Genomic DNA, 18,808 nt, shown 5'->3' with positions numbered 1-18,808 from the left:
CGAATCACCAACTAGAACATTTGTCGAGTCCAATGACCAAGTCCGATGATTTTTTTCTCTTTCCAAACAAGACCATTGATGAAGCATATATGTTATGTTGGCGAGTAAATGACCAATTCCAAGACTAAAGAAAAACGTTTCGAGTGCACACTCAAGTCCATACAGCATTTTACATTTATTCATTTGGCAGACGCTTTTATTTTACAGTGGCACATTACTGCAGAGCAATGAGGGGTAAGGTGACTTGCTCAAGGGCCCTTCAGTCATGACCTGCTGGAACGGAGATTCAAACCGGCAACCTTCTGATCACAAGCCTAACGCTCTAACCACCAGCACTCTGTTTTTTTAATATTTTCAATACTACATGTGAAATGTATCTGGGTTGTTGACATGACATTTTCACTGTCACACAAGAATGATTATTGTCATCATTTAAAATGAAGTAAATGGTTGAGCATATCTTAATCTTACATAGACCTTTTTTATTATTAATAAAAAGATTGTTATGTATTGTCTATGAAATAAATAATATTTTTTATAAATGTTTTAATATTGTCAATGTTACAATTAAAAAAATCACTTTCTCATTAATGCAATAACTACCATTTGTGTCAATGTGGGGAAAGAATGGTACAATTTTTTTATCTCATAATATCTTAAAGAACAGTTTGGGTATTGCTGTAGGGGAGTTACAGTCATCACTCATCTTTAAATAGTATAATTTTTAGCAGTTTTAAAAAGATGACACAAAATGTTGTCTCATATTTATTGATAACATGTATTGGGGATAAATAATGTAATACATAATTTCATAAATAACAATTAAATAAGAGTAATAAAAATAAGAGTCATACAGATATAGATATCACTCTGAATCATATAGATATCATATCTGAATTTTTGCCATGTCACACAATACACTCTTAAAAAAGGTTCCTTTATGTTCTATATAGAACCCTGGAGTTCTGTACTTGGCAAATGCAACCTTTTATCCCCAAAAAGGTTCAAAGTAGAACCCTTGGAGGACAAAAAGCCTTTTAATAAAACGGTTCTGTAATTCATGTTTTGTAGTGTAAACTAAAGATTACACAATAATTATAGACCTACACAACACATTTTGTCAAAAAGGAGAGGCAACAAATATTAATATTGTTTTATAATATTGTGTAACAAAGATCCATAAAAGGAAGGAAGGAGGCGGGAACCGGCGAACGTAACAACATTTAATTAAAAAACAAACTTAAAATGCCATACAAACATCATAAAACACAACATAAAGTTCAGGCCTGATCCTCTCTCATCATACCCTCCTGTCGCTCCTCTCTTAAGCTTCCGGAGCTCCTCCGCCTCGCACCTTTCCCTCATGGCTCTTGTCCTACCCTGCTCGACACAGACCCCCATCTCACAGGCCGGGGGTTACTCCCGAGACTGCGCTCTACATTCATTTTTATGCAAGCATGAAACTTAAATTTCCTAATACATTATAGTTTACCTTTTTGGTGAATCATTTTGTATAACCAGGTGTTTTCATTATTTTGAACCATACCATATAGTCAATGTTTAATTTAATCGGAAGGGGGCATTAAAAAGAAATAATCGCAGAAATGCCCCTGGTGGGGTATATTTGTTGCACCATCCTTGAATTCCTATTGGTGGATTGGTGAAGATGAACGCTTGAGACAGTGACAGGAGTCCGCCGTTTCTGCCCAATTATACCCTCGGGTAAGTAACGTTTTTACATGTTTGAAAGCATATTACTGAAATATTTAGTATAATCCGTGAATATTTCTCTTTGTTAGAGTATCCCTAGTGTTAAATAGTGATGCTAAATGGATAATATTTACATATTGAAAATGAAGACAGAGGGATATGATATGTTAACGTTTGTCACAGTTTTATACATAATCCATGAGTATTGTTTCATGGGCCTATGTTAACAGGTGTAGAAGTTCTTAACTTTGTGCCGCGGCCCGCAATGTCCATTTTCGTGCCGTCCAACCCTGATCAACCTTTTTTTAGATCCAAAGATTTGAATATATGCACCTGAATATATCCAAACCTGTACTTTCTTCACCAGAACACCGACAGTGCCAATTTTGTTTTGTGTCCAATAGCAAAACAACGTTCTTAAAAAGAAAGCCATATAGGTTTGAAATGACAAGAGAGTGAGTGAATGAATTTGCATTTCTTTAATTGATTTCTGTACCTGATGTACAATAATTTGTATCTTTTAGTAGGTCTTGTTGGGAAGGATGCTCTTATTTTATTGCCAGCATTATTTAAAGAAAACGCCAGCTTCCTCTACTGTGTAAATAGTGTAACAATAGTCTTCTGTGGTTTTATTGACATTTGAGGCACTCGACTTGAAATAAAGGAACGCAAAGGTCTTACACCTGTTTCACGGCTCTCCTCAGTTTAGGAGAACCGCATACAGAGATGCAATGTACTTGAACCATTTTGGGGTTCCATATATGAAGCAGGTGATAAAACCATTTCTGGTTCTAAATATAACCATTTCTTTTAAGAGGACATATTACTGAAAATGCTTAAACAGTGAAAAAGTGGACTCATTTATATTTTCACCCTGCATATATATATGTGTTTTTTGCTTCAGAAATGGAGTTTAACAAAAATGTTTTACTGCATATTCGTCACTCAGCTGCAACCTTATATATGAATGTTCACTTCATAAATTCATAAAAGTATAGATGTAGTTTACCTTTTTTGAGTAATATGATTAATGACAACCTTAAAATCTACTATTTTTAGGCAGTAAGCACCATTGTAGTAGGCCTACCCACTACAGGCATTTCTCATTGTATGTGATGAGCTAATTGAATAATATATGTTTTATAGATTGTCTTTATAATAATTACGACTGAATTTTACTTGGTGGAGCGTCGAAAAGTTGCTATGTGGTGTTCTGAATATATAATAGGCTAAGTAAAAAAAAGTTTTCTTGTTTTATATACTGCGGAAAAACCCAGATCTGTGCAACTTAGTCCAACCCCCCTCCACAACAACTCAGGGACTTTCTAAAACGTCTAACGTGAAAAACACTTCATTCAGCGATTGTGTGATTTGGTCAATTATACTCGAGTTTGGGATTGTGACTAGTTATTCATAATTAGTATTGCAGTTATAATCATAAGAACGCTACATCATAAATGATTTAACGTGGCCAATGTAAAATATATATGCTTATATGTATCTTAATTGCAATACTGAGCTGTTATTTACTTAAAATATCCATTATAAGCAGCTTCGTGGCTTAAAACCGAAACAATCCCTACGTATAACCAGATAATTAAATACATTTATTTGCCACTGATATCAAACATCAACATAATAACTGTGCTCTTAGTTTATCGCTGCCTTGAGCCACGTTAAGCTGTTTCCTCGTAATGGACTTCTGTGTGGGAAACCGTTGCGCGCTGCAGTCAAAACTGTGCATAAAATGAATTCATCTAAAATGTTAAGACATTTAGTCTTTGATATCAAAGCCTTAATGAACATAGGTTAAAAATATAGACTGTTGAATGACCCTGGGATACTGAAATGACAGTTGTCTCCTAGCTAGAGACTCAATCAGGTAGAGAAAACACCTCCAGGCCTCCAGGACATGTTGAACAGTAAAGGTGATTTTATGTAGACCATGCATTTCCAATGAAGTGGGGAAAAGTATATTTTTGTTCTACTTCATGCCACATCGATGCATTCTGAATAGACAATTTATTCGACTTTGATCGGCGCTGGCTGCACATGTGCCATTAAAGTACCTATAGGTCACGTGCTCCGGTTGCTCAAAATCGGAAAGCATTGATGACGACACACTTTATTCTCATTGGCCAGATGTTCACGTGTAAATATGACATATGCTGCGTGTTTATTCTGACACACTCGGTTACGATTATACTCACAAATTCGATTTTTATATCACATTTTATGTTAATTTTACTGATCTTAATGCAGAAAATTTAATCAGTGATTAAGAAATTAATATCACGTGGTCTGCTGTAATTTTAGCTCACTGCGGGAAGCACGAAGTTTGCGACCTGACGGCCGTCTTTTTACACCTCCCCCGCCTGCAACCGGCTGATCTCGACAGTCGGTGGCAGGCAAGTCTGGGTCAACCTGAACCTGAGCGATTCGAAAGCGATCATTTTATGTTTTTTTACGGTATTTTGATGTCATCCTCCTGTCGGATCTTGCGGCGCCGCGTCAAATCGTACAAGCGTTCCCCCACGCCGACTCCGCCCCAGGCCGCGCCCCCAGCTATGACACGACACCGACCAAATCGGTGGACGTGAGAGTCCAGCATGGGCCCAGTTAGCACCGGTGCATTATGGGATGAAATAAAATGCGGGCAGTGGGAAGCTAGTGGAAAACGCTCGTACTTGCGGCGACAGGCTGTGAAGGATCCAATCAGAGAGCCGGTGCAGTGCGGTGGGCGGGGCACGCCGGGTTTCGTGACGCGCAGTTGGATATGAGTTACGAGAGCAGCCGCATGGATAGAGTTACGATTTAAATAGTGGTTAGTGAAGTCAAGCGTGAAGCACAGCGGCTCAAGAAAAGCCTGAAACAAACAGTGTCCTAGTGTAAAAACACCACAAGAGGTGAGCATCGTGGAATTTATTCCTTTGCATGCATCCGAAGTCTTGTACGTATCGTTTATGAGTGAAATTACGCATGTATTTATTTGCATACCCTTTGACAAGTTCGGTATTAAGTGCGGTTGCATCGTGGACACGCGGCATTTTCGGCGTTTTTACATGTAGTTTGTATTACATATGCATATCGTCATTGTTGTTACGGTTGGTGATAAACACGTGATTGCGAAAAGAACAGAAAACGCTGCGTAAATCGTTTCAATGGTGGATAAATGGGGCGGTGGCGTGACATGAAAGTTAGAAGTGCTCGCCGTCTGGAGAGAAACGCTGTTATGTAATTCTGCCAATGATGAGAGAGCGTTGAGAGCAGATCCTGAAGACATCACCGCCGTGTGGCCTCATCCATGGACGCCAGAGTCCAGACAGAGGTTTAATGTTGACACCGGAGCACGTGAAAGTTCTTTTAATGTGAGGTTAAATGGCCACAGTCTGTAGCAACCTCAGTTTGTAATGTGGGTTATGTCAGCCCTCTCCGTGACCTATAAAAGACAGACACCTGTGATGTGTAAATTATTCATTTGCAGCCTAACTTGCACTTCTGCTCCAATGCAATTTAAGCCTTAACTTATGATTTAATCGTCTTACTTATGCAAGTGAATAGTTGCCCATATTTTACGCAAACACAAATGGATTATAGTAGGTCTTTGTTAGAAACAATAGTCATTATGGGTATGTATGGGTATATCCTTTCGAGAACCCGCTAAAATGGTTGATTCTTATTTCAGATTTCAACTTTGGCATAGTTTACTGTGCAAACAATACATCACCGTTAATAATACATGCTGATATTAATAATACACGCTTTGGATAAAAGCGTCTGCCAAATGAATAAATGATAAAATATAGTAATAATAAAACGAGGCTTTTCCTAAGCATTTTCTCATTCATGTTTTCATGTCATGATTTGGTTCTTGTCAGGAATGCAGAATGTTCTATATAGTTTTGAATACTTGAGATGGGCCTTTAAGGCCTAGTTTCAAAGACTTCGCTAAAGCCCGGATCATGCATTTGTTAAATTAGTTTAAAAGTTGTTTTTTATTAAAACAGTAATGACATGCATCTGGTGACAAAACAACGACTCTAATATATATTCATTTTCACTCACCTAAAGGATCATTAGAAACACCTGTTCAGTTTCTCAATGCAATTATCTAATCAACCAATCACATTGCAAGTTGCTTCAATGCATTTAGGGGTGTGGTCCTGCTCAAGGCCATCTCCTGAACTCCAAACTGAATGTCAGAATGGGAAAGAAAGGTGATTTAAGCTATTTAGAGCGTGGCATGGTTGTTGGTGCCAGACAGGCCGGTCTGAGTATTTCACAATCTGCTCCGTTACTGGGATTTTCACGCACAACCATTTCTAGGGTTTACAAAGAATGTTGTGAAAAGGGAAAAACATCCAGTATGCGGCAGTCCTGTGGGTGAAAATGCCTTGTTGATGCTAGAGGTCAGAGGAGAATGAGCCGACTGATTCAAGCTGATAGAAGAGCTACTTTGACTGAAATATCCACTCGTTACAACCGAGGTATGCAGCAATGCATTTGTGAAGCCACAACACCCACAACCTTGAGGCGGATGGGCTACAACAACAGAAGACCCCACCGGGTACCACTCCTCTCCACTACAAATTGGAAAAAGAGGCTACAATTTGCACGAGCTCCCAAAATTGGACAGTTGAAGACTGAAAAAATGTTGCCTGGTCTGATGAGTCTCGATTTCTGTTTAGACATTCAGATGGTAGAGTCAGAATTTGGCGTAAACAGAATGAGAACATGGAACCATCATGCCTTGTTACCACTGCGCAGGCTGGTGGTGGTGGTGTAATGGTGTGGGGGATGTTTGCTTGGCACAATTGGGCATTGTTTAAATGCCACGGCCTACCTGAGCATCGTTTCTTACCATGTCCATCCCTTTATGACCACCATGTACCCATCTTCTGATGGCTACTTACAGCAGGAAAATGCACCATGTCACAAAGCTTGAATCATTTCAAATTAGTTTCTTGAACATGACAGTGAGTTCACTGTACTAAAATGGCCCCCACAGTCACCAGATCTCAACCCAATAGAGCATCTTTCGGTATGGGCGAACATTTCTAAAGAATGCTTTCAGCACCTTGTTGAATCAATGGCACGTAGAATTAAGGCAGTTCTGAAGGCGAAGGGGGGGGGGGGTAAACACAGTATTAGTATGGTGTTCTTAATAATCTTTTAAGTGAGTGTATGTCAGGGCTAGTTATTTCCAGTTAAGACAGCTGCATACATTTTGTCTGTGAAACCCAGGTTTAATTTCAGTAACTTGAGCTGGATAAAGATGTGATTTCTACATTTTGTCATACATCCTCTTACTGTTAGAGTTCAACAATCGTTTTCCTCTCCTGGGCCCAACACAGAGTGCCTGAGAGTCCTGAAGAGGGAGCCGATTGAAGTGGCCTCCTTTTTGTCAAATCATGACTGCACGTTTCTTTTTTCGTAGATGCACTAGTTCTTTAATAAGCTGATTGGAAAGGTAGATGACTCTGTAAATTCAGACAGGTCCCACAGCAAGCCATTCTCAGAAAAAAAACTGATGGTAAATCCAGTGGCTCCATTTGAAAGCAAAGGCTTGCTCTGTTTTCTATGGCCTACTGCAAATATTTAAAGTTTTTGAAATAACTTGCAAATCTTTCATTGAAAATTCTCAATGTATTTTCTACTTTTGTATCCTGACTTTTAGCGCATGGTATATGAATAAAGTTTTCTTTCATTGTATTCACAGCTATCATGACTGACAGGAAGGCAGTAATAAAGAATGCGGATATGTCTGAAGACATGCAGCAGGATGCAGTGGATTGTGCTACACAGGCCATGGAGAAGTACAACATTGAAAAGGATATTGCTGCTTTTATCAAGAAGGTAATTCACTAAATATTTATAATTGTCAACACATGTTTCAAAATAATAGCAATACTACTACTTCTAACATCTCTGTGCTTATTTTTGCTTTGGTTCTGCCAGAAAGAAGTATTGATTTAGAGATCATGTTTGTTTGAGAATGCTGGTGGTCCCACTAAAATATCTGTTTGTTCTTGCTCTTTCAACAGGAATTTGATAAGAAGTATAATCCGACATGGCATTGCATTGTGGGACGAAACTTTGGCAGTTACGTGACGCATGAAACAAAGCATTTCATCTACTTCTACCTAGGTCAAGTGGCCATTCTTCTCTTCAAATCGGGCTGAAGTAACATCCGTCATTTATGAAAGCTTGGACATCGGCTCCAAAACTTGACTGTGATGCACTGATGGCTTGAGCCACTCTCCGATACATACACACAGACACACGCATACAAACACAACCAATGCTTACATTCTGTTCCGCATACATATTCATGACTTTAGCTATAGAGGCTGTGCATAAATGCATGGACCGTGTATAATATTTAATTTGTATATGTTGCAATACAGTAACGTTGGCTTTCTGTAGTTGCACGAGTTGAAGCAACAAGATGATTTATGTTCATTTTTCCTTGTCCAGATTTGTTTTTGCACTGAAGTTGTACAAAATGCTTTAATCGCTGCCTTTAAATGATATTAAAGACTGTCATACGTATTTTGCTTATTTGTGTAAAGCTATTCTCTTTGCCCGAGCAGTGGTTGTTTTTTTAAACTTTGTAGTATGATCTAAATTTGGGTGATACTGTAAGATGGTCAATTGTCTTCATTAGCTTTTCATGGCATGCAGCTCAAAAGCTGAACAAACTTATCTGGAAAGGAGAACACTTTTCTGCGGAGGCAGGTAGTATGCTGTTCGTGTTTGGTTACTAATGAGCTGATCTGTCTGGAAACACAGGACCATTAAAGAGATACCATACCTACTTGATTTCATGGAAAAGCATCTACAAAAAGCGTTTAAGCAAGGGTTCTCCTCACAAACCTGTAGTCACAATGACACAAAATCTCCCATAGAGGAATAACAGACTCACTCCAAATATGTTCTGTAGCTATTTCTGTTTGGGATAAACATCTTTGTAGGCTGTACTGATACAAGAGACCAGGACCCGTATTAATAAAACATTTTCTCTTGCCACTAAGCTCTCCTAATCCGCAGTAAAAGTTTTTAGTTTAGAGTTTCCTCTTTAAACCTATTCACATTGCTACTAAGAGCAGCTTTTACTAAGGAGCAGATAGAAATCTTTAGCTAAGAGAAAGGGCGGGGTTGCTATGGATGATGTCAGCGAGTCTACTGACTATGCCCACAATGGTTGGCTGATAGGAGATGGGTGTATGTCTACATTTAGGCATTTGGCAGACACTTTTATCTAAAGCGACTTACATTGCATTATCCTATACATTTATACATATATCTGTAATACCCAGGGATCGAACCCCACAACCTTGCGTTGTTAACGCAATGTTCTTACCACTGAGCTACAGGAAAGCTAAATATTCATAAATATATAAAATAGAAAATGTAGTCATCCAAATATAGTTGTTGCCATATTCAGACTAAGATTATAAAATATTCGCCTAAATGAGTAATTGGACAAGTAAAGATTTTGTAAATAAAACAGACAACATTTGTATTAATCCTGCAAAGCGTGCACAAACTGTATCATTTAATGAAGTGCCATTCTGTTTATTGAGCACCTATTCAGATTGTTTAAATGGATTTAGCCCTTCATTTTATAATACAACCTTTGTGATCTTTTTTGTAGTACCAATAGTTTGTAATAACAAACATGGTCTTACCATAGTAACCATAGTTTAACCATAACATTTCTAGTACTAAAGTAATTACAATAATAATAATTCATTTTAATAATTCATAATGAAATGATATAAAGTATTAAAACAAAACGTAGTTGGAATTTTACTCAAATGAAAACGTAAACAAACATTGTGTCATCGTGTGACCTGACTTCCGGTAGCTAGACATCCGCAAAGACTCGGTAACTGTTGAGTAGTTTTATTTTAATGCAAAGAATATATCGTAAAATAGAAATACAAATTGATATTAATAGAAATAAAATAAATTGTTAAAAATTATTGTTGAAACCGTCAACATTGTGCTGCGAATATTTTGTATTGTTATTTCTGAATACTGTTGCGACATACATAACAGTAAAACACAAACGTGGAAGTAAATTAATACAAATAAGTCGTAAATAAAAATGAACGCAAACCTTTATTTTGAAAAGAGGACTTCCGGTCGACCTAGGATGTGGATGATGGTTGCCATAGTAAAGCCGCTATTTTGACACTGTAAAGATGGCGGGTAACGCAAAGCTCTTTGATTCCGACTGCAACTTTTCATCCAACGTTAATCGTAACGCGAACGGATTTCAGTCCAGATCATCCGATAATGCATTGAGGTTTACGTCACCATCAAAGGCGCAACATACAGAAACGCAGGATCAGATCGGTCGCTGCTTTACTAAACTGACATCCCTGAGGCCCTCTGACAGCCCGACTCTGAAAACCGAGCTTCATTTACTATTCGACCAGCTGATTTCAGAAAACTACGCGAACATCACTCATGACAACATTCATCCACAGGTATGATTCCGTTTTGTAATGTTTTCCAAATGCGTAAAGTTACATTGCGTGCGCCTTACACGCGCTTTCAGCTACGCCTTTGCTGCCCAAATGTCGTCTATATGAACCTTATACTCCCAAATAAACAGCGAAGTGTCTACATGCAAGCCTGTCACACATTAAAGCTGTCCAGCAGGTACGCGTGTCACTAAGTTGAAATGTTATTTTCAATAGGTTGTGTGTGAGCTGCTTGTGCACGCAAGCCGTCTGGTTCCTCTCAGCCAGGAGCATCTGGTCATCAAACTGTGCCAATTGATTCATCAGCTTCTAAACCAACTGCAGGTGTGTAGCGGTCACATTAAAGATTCGTATGGCTCCTTATTCTGATAGGTGACCCACATTACTGTTGTCACATCACAGGTAATAGTGGATGAGCAGACCCTTGATGTGTTGGTGTCATATTGCACGCGTGCTCTGAGGACATGCAGCTCCTGGACTCACCCAGAAGTGATGCTCTCCCTTTCATCACTGGTCTATGGCAATGGATACAAATGTCAGTGGGTAAGAGTGACTGATCTGGTAACTACTCTAAAAACAGCGTATAGTAATAAGTTAATAATAATAATAATAATTTTCCTGTAGCATCTTCCAGATCTTCTTGGAGAAGCTGGTGTTCTGGTGAGATACGGTGATCCTGTTCAACCTGACATAGAGCTGCGTCGCTCCGCTGTGCATTGCATAGCTAATCTATGCCTTAGGTGGGCTGCATCTTTTTTATTGGTTGACGACATTCTTTTAATGCATAATTAAGTCAAAACTTGATTTTAATTGGCTTGGGCAATTCCTTCTTATTGGCACTTTTTTAAAGGGAGGTCACTCAAAAATGAACATTCTGTCATTTACTTACCCTTGTTTTTCCAAACCTTTATATTTTTTGTTCTGTTAAGCACAAAAGAAGAGACTTTGTGGAATGTGGAAAAACAAGTAGTTTTGGGGCAGTATTGTCTACCATTGTAGTTTTATTTTCCTACTATGGTAGTCAGTATTGACACAGAACAGTTTTTCCAAATATCTCACATTTATACAGGTTTGGAACAACTTGAGGGAAAATAAATGATGACAGAATTGTTTATTTAACTATCCCTTTTAAGACATGACTTCTATGCTTGGTTACCAGCTAATGCAAAATGTTATATATAAATGGTTATAAAAATATGTCACAGTTTTGAATAAGACACTTCTATTCTTCTGTCTATTCTTCTGTACAGTTCTACAGTGAAATGATTAACATTTGTGTGTTCTGTAGTGTTTCTGGTCAGCCATATTTAGAGGATCCATATAAAGGTGTATGCTATGGAATCCTTCTGCGGACACTACAGTCCCCAAAACCGCCTAAAGTGGAGGACATCATCTTCTGTACAGTCAGTACTCAAATGTTTTTTGACACTATATTGCCTGGATTGTCTTTCATCTTGCAGGTTAACGTATTCTATCTCTGTTTCAGTTATTGCAGAGTGCTCTGAGAGGTATGCAGTGTTTTCTTAATGGGGGAAAATGGAAATCTGTGCCAAACCAAGATCTAGGCACCTTATTGGCTGTGTTTAAAGTAAATAACAATTCTATATGCATTTACATGCACATTTATTAATTTGGCATATGCTTTTTTCCAAAGCAATAGGACAGTTAAGGTACATTTTCTCAGTACTTATGTTCCTTGGGCATCAAACACCACAACAAAACAAGTGTTAATAATTTTGCTCTTGTGCATTTTGCTTTGATTCAGAATGTACAGGGACTCAATGTAATCTTTAATATGTGTTTGACCGTGGCAGAGATACATGTTCCACGGGCTGCCAGGAATAAGTGTGGAAATGCCACAGGTGCTGTACCCAGCACCTCTTCCTCAGTACGAAACCGTTCCTGCTCCAAAACCTGAATCCTCACAAGACTCAACTCCTCAGAAAAAAACTACTGGGGTGCGTAGCCAAAACATTACAGCTGATAAGTTAAAGTCATGCTACATGTGAGCACGCATAAAAAAAACATAATTTCTCCCTGTATTGAAAACTGAGTGTATAAACATTCAGCAGATAAATTCAAATCATACTTTTTATCTCCCAAGCAGAACAAGAAACGTAAGTCTCGTGGGAAAGGGAAGAAAGCTGGAGATGAGGGAACGAGGGGTGAGGAAGATGGAGAGCTTGAAACTGGAGCAGGTGGTGTGGATCACCCGGCATGCAGTGTTTGGTCACCCAGCATGCAATCTCCATGTGTGATGTCTCCATCCAGAGTGACTCCACATCTCCACCCATCCTGGATTAAAGGAAGTTCTGACTCTGAATTCTCCGACCCTGAGGGAGCAATGCAATCTAAACTCAGGTTTGACTCCTGGACATTGTCCTCAATGCTTTCTTACCTTAATAAAACATTTACTAGTTGTGATCTAGAATATAAATGTATATTTCTGGTGTCATCTAGGTTATATCAAGCGCGTGTGCGTCAGAGCGCGCTACAGTGTTTCCTAGGTGTGGTCAGATGTGTTGAAAAACGTGTCCTCTATGGCTACTGGTCATCCTTCGTTCCTGATGCTCCAGGGATTGGAGGTCCTCCTCCTCTCACTCTCTTGACCATTGCTTTGAAGGATCCTTCTCCGAAGGTAACTCACGCCTACTGATTAAATTTCTTTCAATATGGCTGCTGTTTTGTTTATAACAGCACATCTTTCGTTTTCAGGTGCGGGCCGGCTCGCTGCAGGTTCTGTCTGCACTTCTAGAAGGTTCACGACAGTTTCTCTCCACCGCCGAAGACACCAGCGCACCCCGCCAGGCCTTCACGCCCTTCTCTGCCACATTAGCTGCTAGTATCAGAGAGCTACATCGCTGCTTATTGCTAGCGCTTCTCGCAGAGTCTTCATACCAGACCCTCACTCAAGTCTTGAAGGTAACCTAAATAAGAGTAAATAAGTGATTCACACAGCTTTACTGTTTAGCCAGTTTTTCCACACTGAATATGGAAATGTTTGTGTTTTTTTACTTTAGTGCCTTGCTCACTTGGTGTCCAGTGTGCCTTATAACCGTCTAAGACCAGGCCTGCTGAGTCCACTTTGGAAACAGATCCGTCCATATGTGCGTCACAGAGGTAATAATACTATACAAAACCAGGGACAGTTCACCCAAAAATGAATATTTTGTCATTTATTCTCCCACATGTTGTTTCAAAGCTTGCCTCAGTTGAATTTTGCATGTAAAGAGCAGCATCAAAATTCTTCTAAATTTCTCACTTGGTTTTCATAGAAGTTATAAAGAAGTGACGTCTGCCATTTATCTGAGTTTTATAGTTTTCAGTTTTATTGTAGTTTCCTTAATATTTAAAAAATATAAAATTTTCATTTATTTTAGTTTTATTTTATTTGTTTATTATTTATATTGTTATGCAGGTTTTCTAAAATACATAAAAACTAAAATAAACAAAACAAATAAGCTAAAATAAAACAATACGTAACTTGTTTAGTAATATAAAAACCAAACAAATAACATAAATGAAAACAACCAAGAATAAAGGTGACTTATATAGAATTATAAAATAAATAAAAAACAAACAAATATTTTAACAAACTATATTAATTTCTTCTGGGGGCAATAATAGAAACAATTGCACTTTCTGGATGTCAGCTTTGGCCACTACACAACTTTGAAATGACACATGGGTCAATCATTAATTACAGAATAAAAAAAAAACAAATATTCATCATCATCATCATCATCATCTGTCTGCCTCCCGTTCTCATTAGATGTGAATGTGCGTGTGTCCAGCCTCACTCTCTTTGGTGCATTAGTGTCAACTCAAGCCCCTCTGCCTGAGATCCATCTGCTATTACAGCAGCCTGGCTCCACGTCCAGCCACAGCACACCAGGTATCACCACCCCTCAGGAGCTTTCTCAAAACTGGAGACAGCCGGCACAAAGAGAGGAAGAAACCACTGCATCTCCAGGAGGAAGAGCTGAGGGTGCAGCGGAGGGGCAGTGTTGGCTCCTGCAGTTGTGTGTGGCTCTGATCACGCAGCCCCGCGAGGAACACTGTTCAGATAGTGATGCTGGGGGGTCTGTTGCTGCAGCGCTCGAACCTTCACCTGTTCGACTTGAAGCACTGCAGGTGAGACTTCTGTTGGTCTGCAAAATGTACAAGTATAAATGTAAATCTAGCCACATAAGGATTTGTTTGGATGGAGAGTATTTTTGTGTCTGGGTTTATTTCAGGTTTTGGGTCATCTGGTAAAGGCTTACTTCTCATTGGTTCAGACATCTCTTTTGGAGCTGGGGCAACTCGGCACCCGCTGTCTTACAGAGCCGGACCCTTCTGTACAACTACACGGCACTAAAGTATCAAATCATTCTTTCATGTTCTGTATTGTTTATTTGTGGTGCATAGCTTTCTACTATTTCTCATACCTTTTTTGTGTTAAATAAATATAAATAAGCTTTCCAGTAGCTCAGTGGTAAGATCGTGGCGCTTACAAGGCCAATGTCGCGGGTTCGATACCAGGGGATTGCACATAATTAGCATAATCCTATACATTTTGTTTCTATGTAAGTCTCTTTGGATAAAAGCGTCTGCCAAATGCATAAATGTAAATATATATAAAAAATGTTTATGCTAATTTCTCCTATCATGGGATGACAAATGTTTTGAAAAAACTATCAATGAAGATACTTCTCTCTTGATAAATATTTTGTCATTTTTTCATTTATTTGTCAACTCCCCACTTATAAACTTGAGAGGGAAACTATGTATTTCCTATGCTTAATATAACATCTATAACATTCTTGTTTTGTGTCTTTTCCCAGCTTCTGGAAGAACTGGGGACATGCATTATCCAGCAGTACAGAACTGATGTTGATGCTCAAAGTGCCAAACGTGTGCCAGTTTGCCAGGTAACCAACAGTGAACTAAAAAACACTTGTTAACAGTCATCACACGATTGTGAATGTAATGCTGGTCTGTTGTCCCTGACAGGTGGTTCAGTTCTGGTCAGAGGTCTTGGGTGGTCCGCTGATCGGAGCCTTACAGAATGAACAGCATCCCACTCTGCAGACCAGCGCGTGCGACACCCTCTCCTCCATCTTACCTCAGGCCTTCAGCCAGCTGCCTGTGAGTGTGTTGAGCGAGCGTGTTTGGAGAGATTATGAGAAAATTGAGATAAATGTAAACTCTATTTATGTGTGAATCTGTGCATCCACATCTGCAGGATAAGACACAGGTGCTGTGTATCACAATACTGTTGGGACTGACATACAGCGACAACTCTCTGGTCAAAGCAGCAGCGGTCAGAGCTCTGGGGGTTTATATTCTGTTCCCCTGTCTGAGAGAGGTAACAGATGAAATTAGTCAAATACAATGTGAGCTTCATAATTGCATAAAGTGCATTCAGCTTCCACAAAAAATAGTTTTTTATTTAATAATCAAGAAAGCAGGTATTTTGATGAATGTCGGCCCAAATGTTGTTGTTGCCAAACAACAACGGCCCCCTTTGACTTCAACTGTATGGACACAAAACCACGGAGACATCTCTTAAAATATCTTCTTTTGTGTTTTCCAGAAGAAAGATTCATATACAGGTTTTGAATGACATTAGCGTGAATAAATACATTTTGAGTGAACTATTCCTTTTATGACAGTTAATAACGCCCACAAAATAGCCCACAACCTCACAAAAATGCTACTTGCCACATTAGCTAATCATAATTCTAACTGTTTTGTGTCACCTTCACAGGATGTGATGTTTGTGGCAGACACAGCCAATGCCATCCTCACTGCTCTGGACGACCGCTCGCCCAACGTCAGAGCAAAGGCCGCCTGGTCACTTGGCAACCTTACGGACACGCTCATCGTCAACATGTGAGAGTCAAACATTCACAATAGCATGCATGGGATTATGTTAAAAATCTTGCTGGATGATAAACAGTAGTTTTGTTTCTGCATCCTGTTGTAGGCAGTCAGTGGGGCTGGAGTTTCAGCAGGAGTTCTCTGATATGCTGCTTCTCAACATGCTCAGATCGGCCACTAATGCCTCGGAAGATAAAGACAGGGTACGTCCAGGGTGACATTAAAACTTATAATGAGTGTATTTAAAGAGTTTTTTTCCCAAATGTTTTTGGGAAATGTTTCAAAAATCATGTTTTTATTGTGTTAGCCAGCTGTATTTTTTGTGTTATTTTGGCTCAAATCAGAACAAACCAACTGCAGTTTGATTGATATTAATTGGAATGCACAAGAAAAAAACATGAACATTGACTCATTTTAAAAACAGAGTTAACTATTTTTGTAAATAATTTCTTCATTTCATGTTTTGATTTATTGTGGCTCAAACATCAGAGACAAACAGTCTCTGTGAACTGGAACGTTTTCACTTCCTTATTTTGACGCGTTTCTGAGTGAAAAGGAATTTCTAATGAGAAAATTAGTGGGCGTGGTTTCCGTATTGCTCTACGATTTGATTGGATGTATAAAAACAGACGTCGCATTTTGAAATGGAACTGGCAGCAGATTGACAGTTGAAGGGGAGGAGTTAACGGATGCTCTGCCCAAGCCATCTAACATACCTCATTTAAGAAGGAAATGCATTTTCAGATTGTAACTCAAGATTATAAGGGAACACGAATTTCACTGGGATCTTAAGTTGGAACCAAACCTCAACCTTAAATATTATACCTAAGTGTGCCATTTATCCCAATTCATCATATTTGTGGTGTGAAGATGAATACAGATTAATGACTCATTTCTTTTTTTAATGATTTCTTCTAGAATGAATTTAGTCTTGTTGTATAGTTTATTTTAAATGCTTGAGATATTAATCAAATCTTTATTTGATTAAAAAGCTATTTATTTAACCCCTATAAAAGTGTTCCCATGTAAACATGATAATGGCTTTGTGTGTTACAGGTAAAGAGCAACGCCGTTCGTGCGCTGGGCAATCTGCTGCACTTCCTGCAGCCGGGGCATCTGGGTAAACCTGTGTTTGATCAGCCTCTTCAGGAGGCCATGAGGGCGCTGATCGATACGGTTAGAGGGGACGCTACCATGAAAGTCCGCTGGAATGCCTGCTATGCACTGGGTAATGCTTTTAGAAATCACAATCTACCATTGGGTGAGTAAAGATGCACAAAAGCATAATCAATTAAGTTTATAAGATTACGAAATTTACATCACGCACACAATTTGACATCTTATATCTAATACTTTCCCATCAGGTACGGCTGTCTGGTCCAATGACGCTTACTCTGCCCTATCCCACGTCGTAACTTCCTGCAAGAACTTCAAAGTGCGCATCAAATCTGCCGCTGCACTTTCCATCCCCCTGACGCGAGACCGCTACGGAGACGCTTGCATGTTTTCCGAGGTCTGGCACGCTTTGGCACAGGCACTTGAACATAGCGAAGAAACCGAAGATTTCCTTGAATACCGTTACTGCGCTAGTTTACGCACCCAGCTCTGTCACACTCTCCTACATCTACTGTCTATATGCGACCTTGATGACCTTCCAGCAGTGAGGTCATCGCTGAATGACCAATCAAGACCAATACTAAAAGACTTCCTAGTTCGTTACGTTAGTGATAGGGGTGTGGCTTTGGTTGCTGGGGTCGATGGAGTTGAGGTGGATGATACAGAGGATCACACAGCAGCTGAAGATGGATTAATGGTGCTCAGTGAGACCTTGAGCAGACTGAAGGAACTCCAGAGAGAGCTTGTGTTGGACAGCAGTGAAGACCTGAGGACTGTGCTGGATTTTCTGGAAGATGTAGTGAGAGATGCTGAGGTGATGAAAGAAGCAGATAGCAAAGTTTATATTTTTACACACAGCGAAGCAACACAGAAATCAAAGTGAGATGATAGAAACACTCAGCTGTGATAAAGCCACATGACATGACTGTATGACATTTAAGACTGTCTTTTTAACTTATGTTTAAACGGATTTGTATATATCGTAAAGTTATTAAAGGATAATATTAGGTTCGCACAATCTGTAGTACGTGGGTTTTAAGTTATCAAGTAGTACAGCTATGACCCAATGGGCTACAGCCATGTAGTTAAAACATACAAAAACATTTCCTCTGTCCTTCTCAAATTATTTTCTTGTGCCTTAAGAATGAAATCTCGAGTTGCACATTTTAAATATCACTATGCTTTTTTAAAAGGATCCAAAATCGAAATAAACATAAAACCTTTGTTTTACATATTTGGCAACTCGATGGTCTCTTTCTTCTTAAGTTTTCAGTAAAAAACTTGGTATGTATTTGCAGGTTTTATTCTCCGTAATTACAGTCAAATGAGAGAACTTTTACACTTGTACTGTATAGTTTTAATTACATTTTTGTTTTAATTCTACACAAAATAATTTCTTGCTTTCTTGAGTCTTGCTTTGCTACAGAATTCATGACAAAATGTAATCCTTTTTGTTACATTCTCAGTTTTAAAAACTTTAACAAAACAGTTTTTGTGTTTTGAAGCATAGAGACCGGTAAGTGAATTGTCACATCCATAAAAGTAAATATTCCCAAAAATTGGCAAATGAGAATTAATAAATAATATAGTAACTGTTTTATGTTAATAAAGAGTCATCCTTT

At 38.8% G+C, this 18,808-nt stretch overlaps 2 protein-coding genes across 3 annotated transcripts; both read left to right on the top strand.

The window, feature by feature from the left end:
* The first annotated feature begins 4,488 nt into the window (after positions 1–4,488).
* Positions 4,489–8,262, top strand: dynll2b (dynein, light chain, LC8-type 2b). Its single transcript, XM_079487466.1, has 3 exons — positions 4,489–4,616; positions 7,430–7,566; positions 7,755–8,262. Exons 2-3 carry the CDS (start codon positions 7,435–7,437, stop codon positions 7,890–7,892), a joined length of 270 nt encoding a protein of 89 aa, XP_079343592.1. The 5' UTR covers positions 4,489–4,616; positions 7,430–7,434; the 3' UTR covers positions 7,893–8,262.
* Positions 8,263–9,866: 1,604 nt separating this feature from the next.
* heatr6 (HEAT repeat containing 6) lies at positions 9,867–18,808 on the top strand. 2 transcript variants are annotated; one of them, XM_079486166.1, is made up of 20 exons: positions 9,867–10,208; positions 10,422–10,529; positions 10,608–10,748; positions 10,830–10,945; positions 11,494–11,608; positions 11,692–11,793; positions 12,020–12,163; positions 12,313–12,566; positions 12,666–12,843; positions 12,921–13,127; positions 13,226–13,325; positions 13,978–14,339; positions 14,444–14,566; positions 15,032–15,118; positions 15,201–15,335; positions 15,433–15,555; positions 15,958–16,082; positions 16,177–16,273; positions 17,127–17,331; positions 17,435–18,808. In XM_079486166.1, the coding sequence occupies exons 1-20, from the start codon at positions 9,921–9,923 to the stop codon at positions 18,067–18,069; spliced, it is 3,645 nt and encodes a 1,214-aa protein (XP_079342292.1). In that variant the 5' UTR covers positions 9,867–9,920; the 3' UTR covers positions 18,070–18,808. The 2 variants fall into 2 exon arrangements, with proteins under 2 accessions (XP_079342292.1, XP_079342293.1); XM_079486167.1 differs by having other exon boundaries at positions 9,915–10,208; positions 10,608–10,740.

This window comes from Barbatula barbatula (genome assembly GCF_947034865.1).
Source record: "Barbatula barbatula genome assembly, chromosome: 22".
NCBI classification, from domain to species: domain Eukaryota; kingdom Metazoa; phylum Chordata; class Actinopteri; order Cypriniformes; family Nemacheilidae; genus Barbatula; species Barbatula barbatula.
This window is presented reverse-complemented; position numbering and strand designations above follow the sequence as displayed.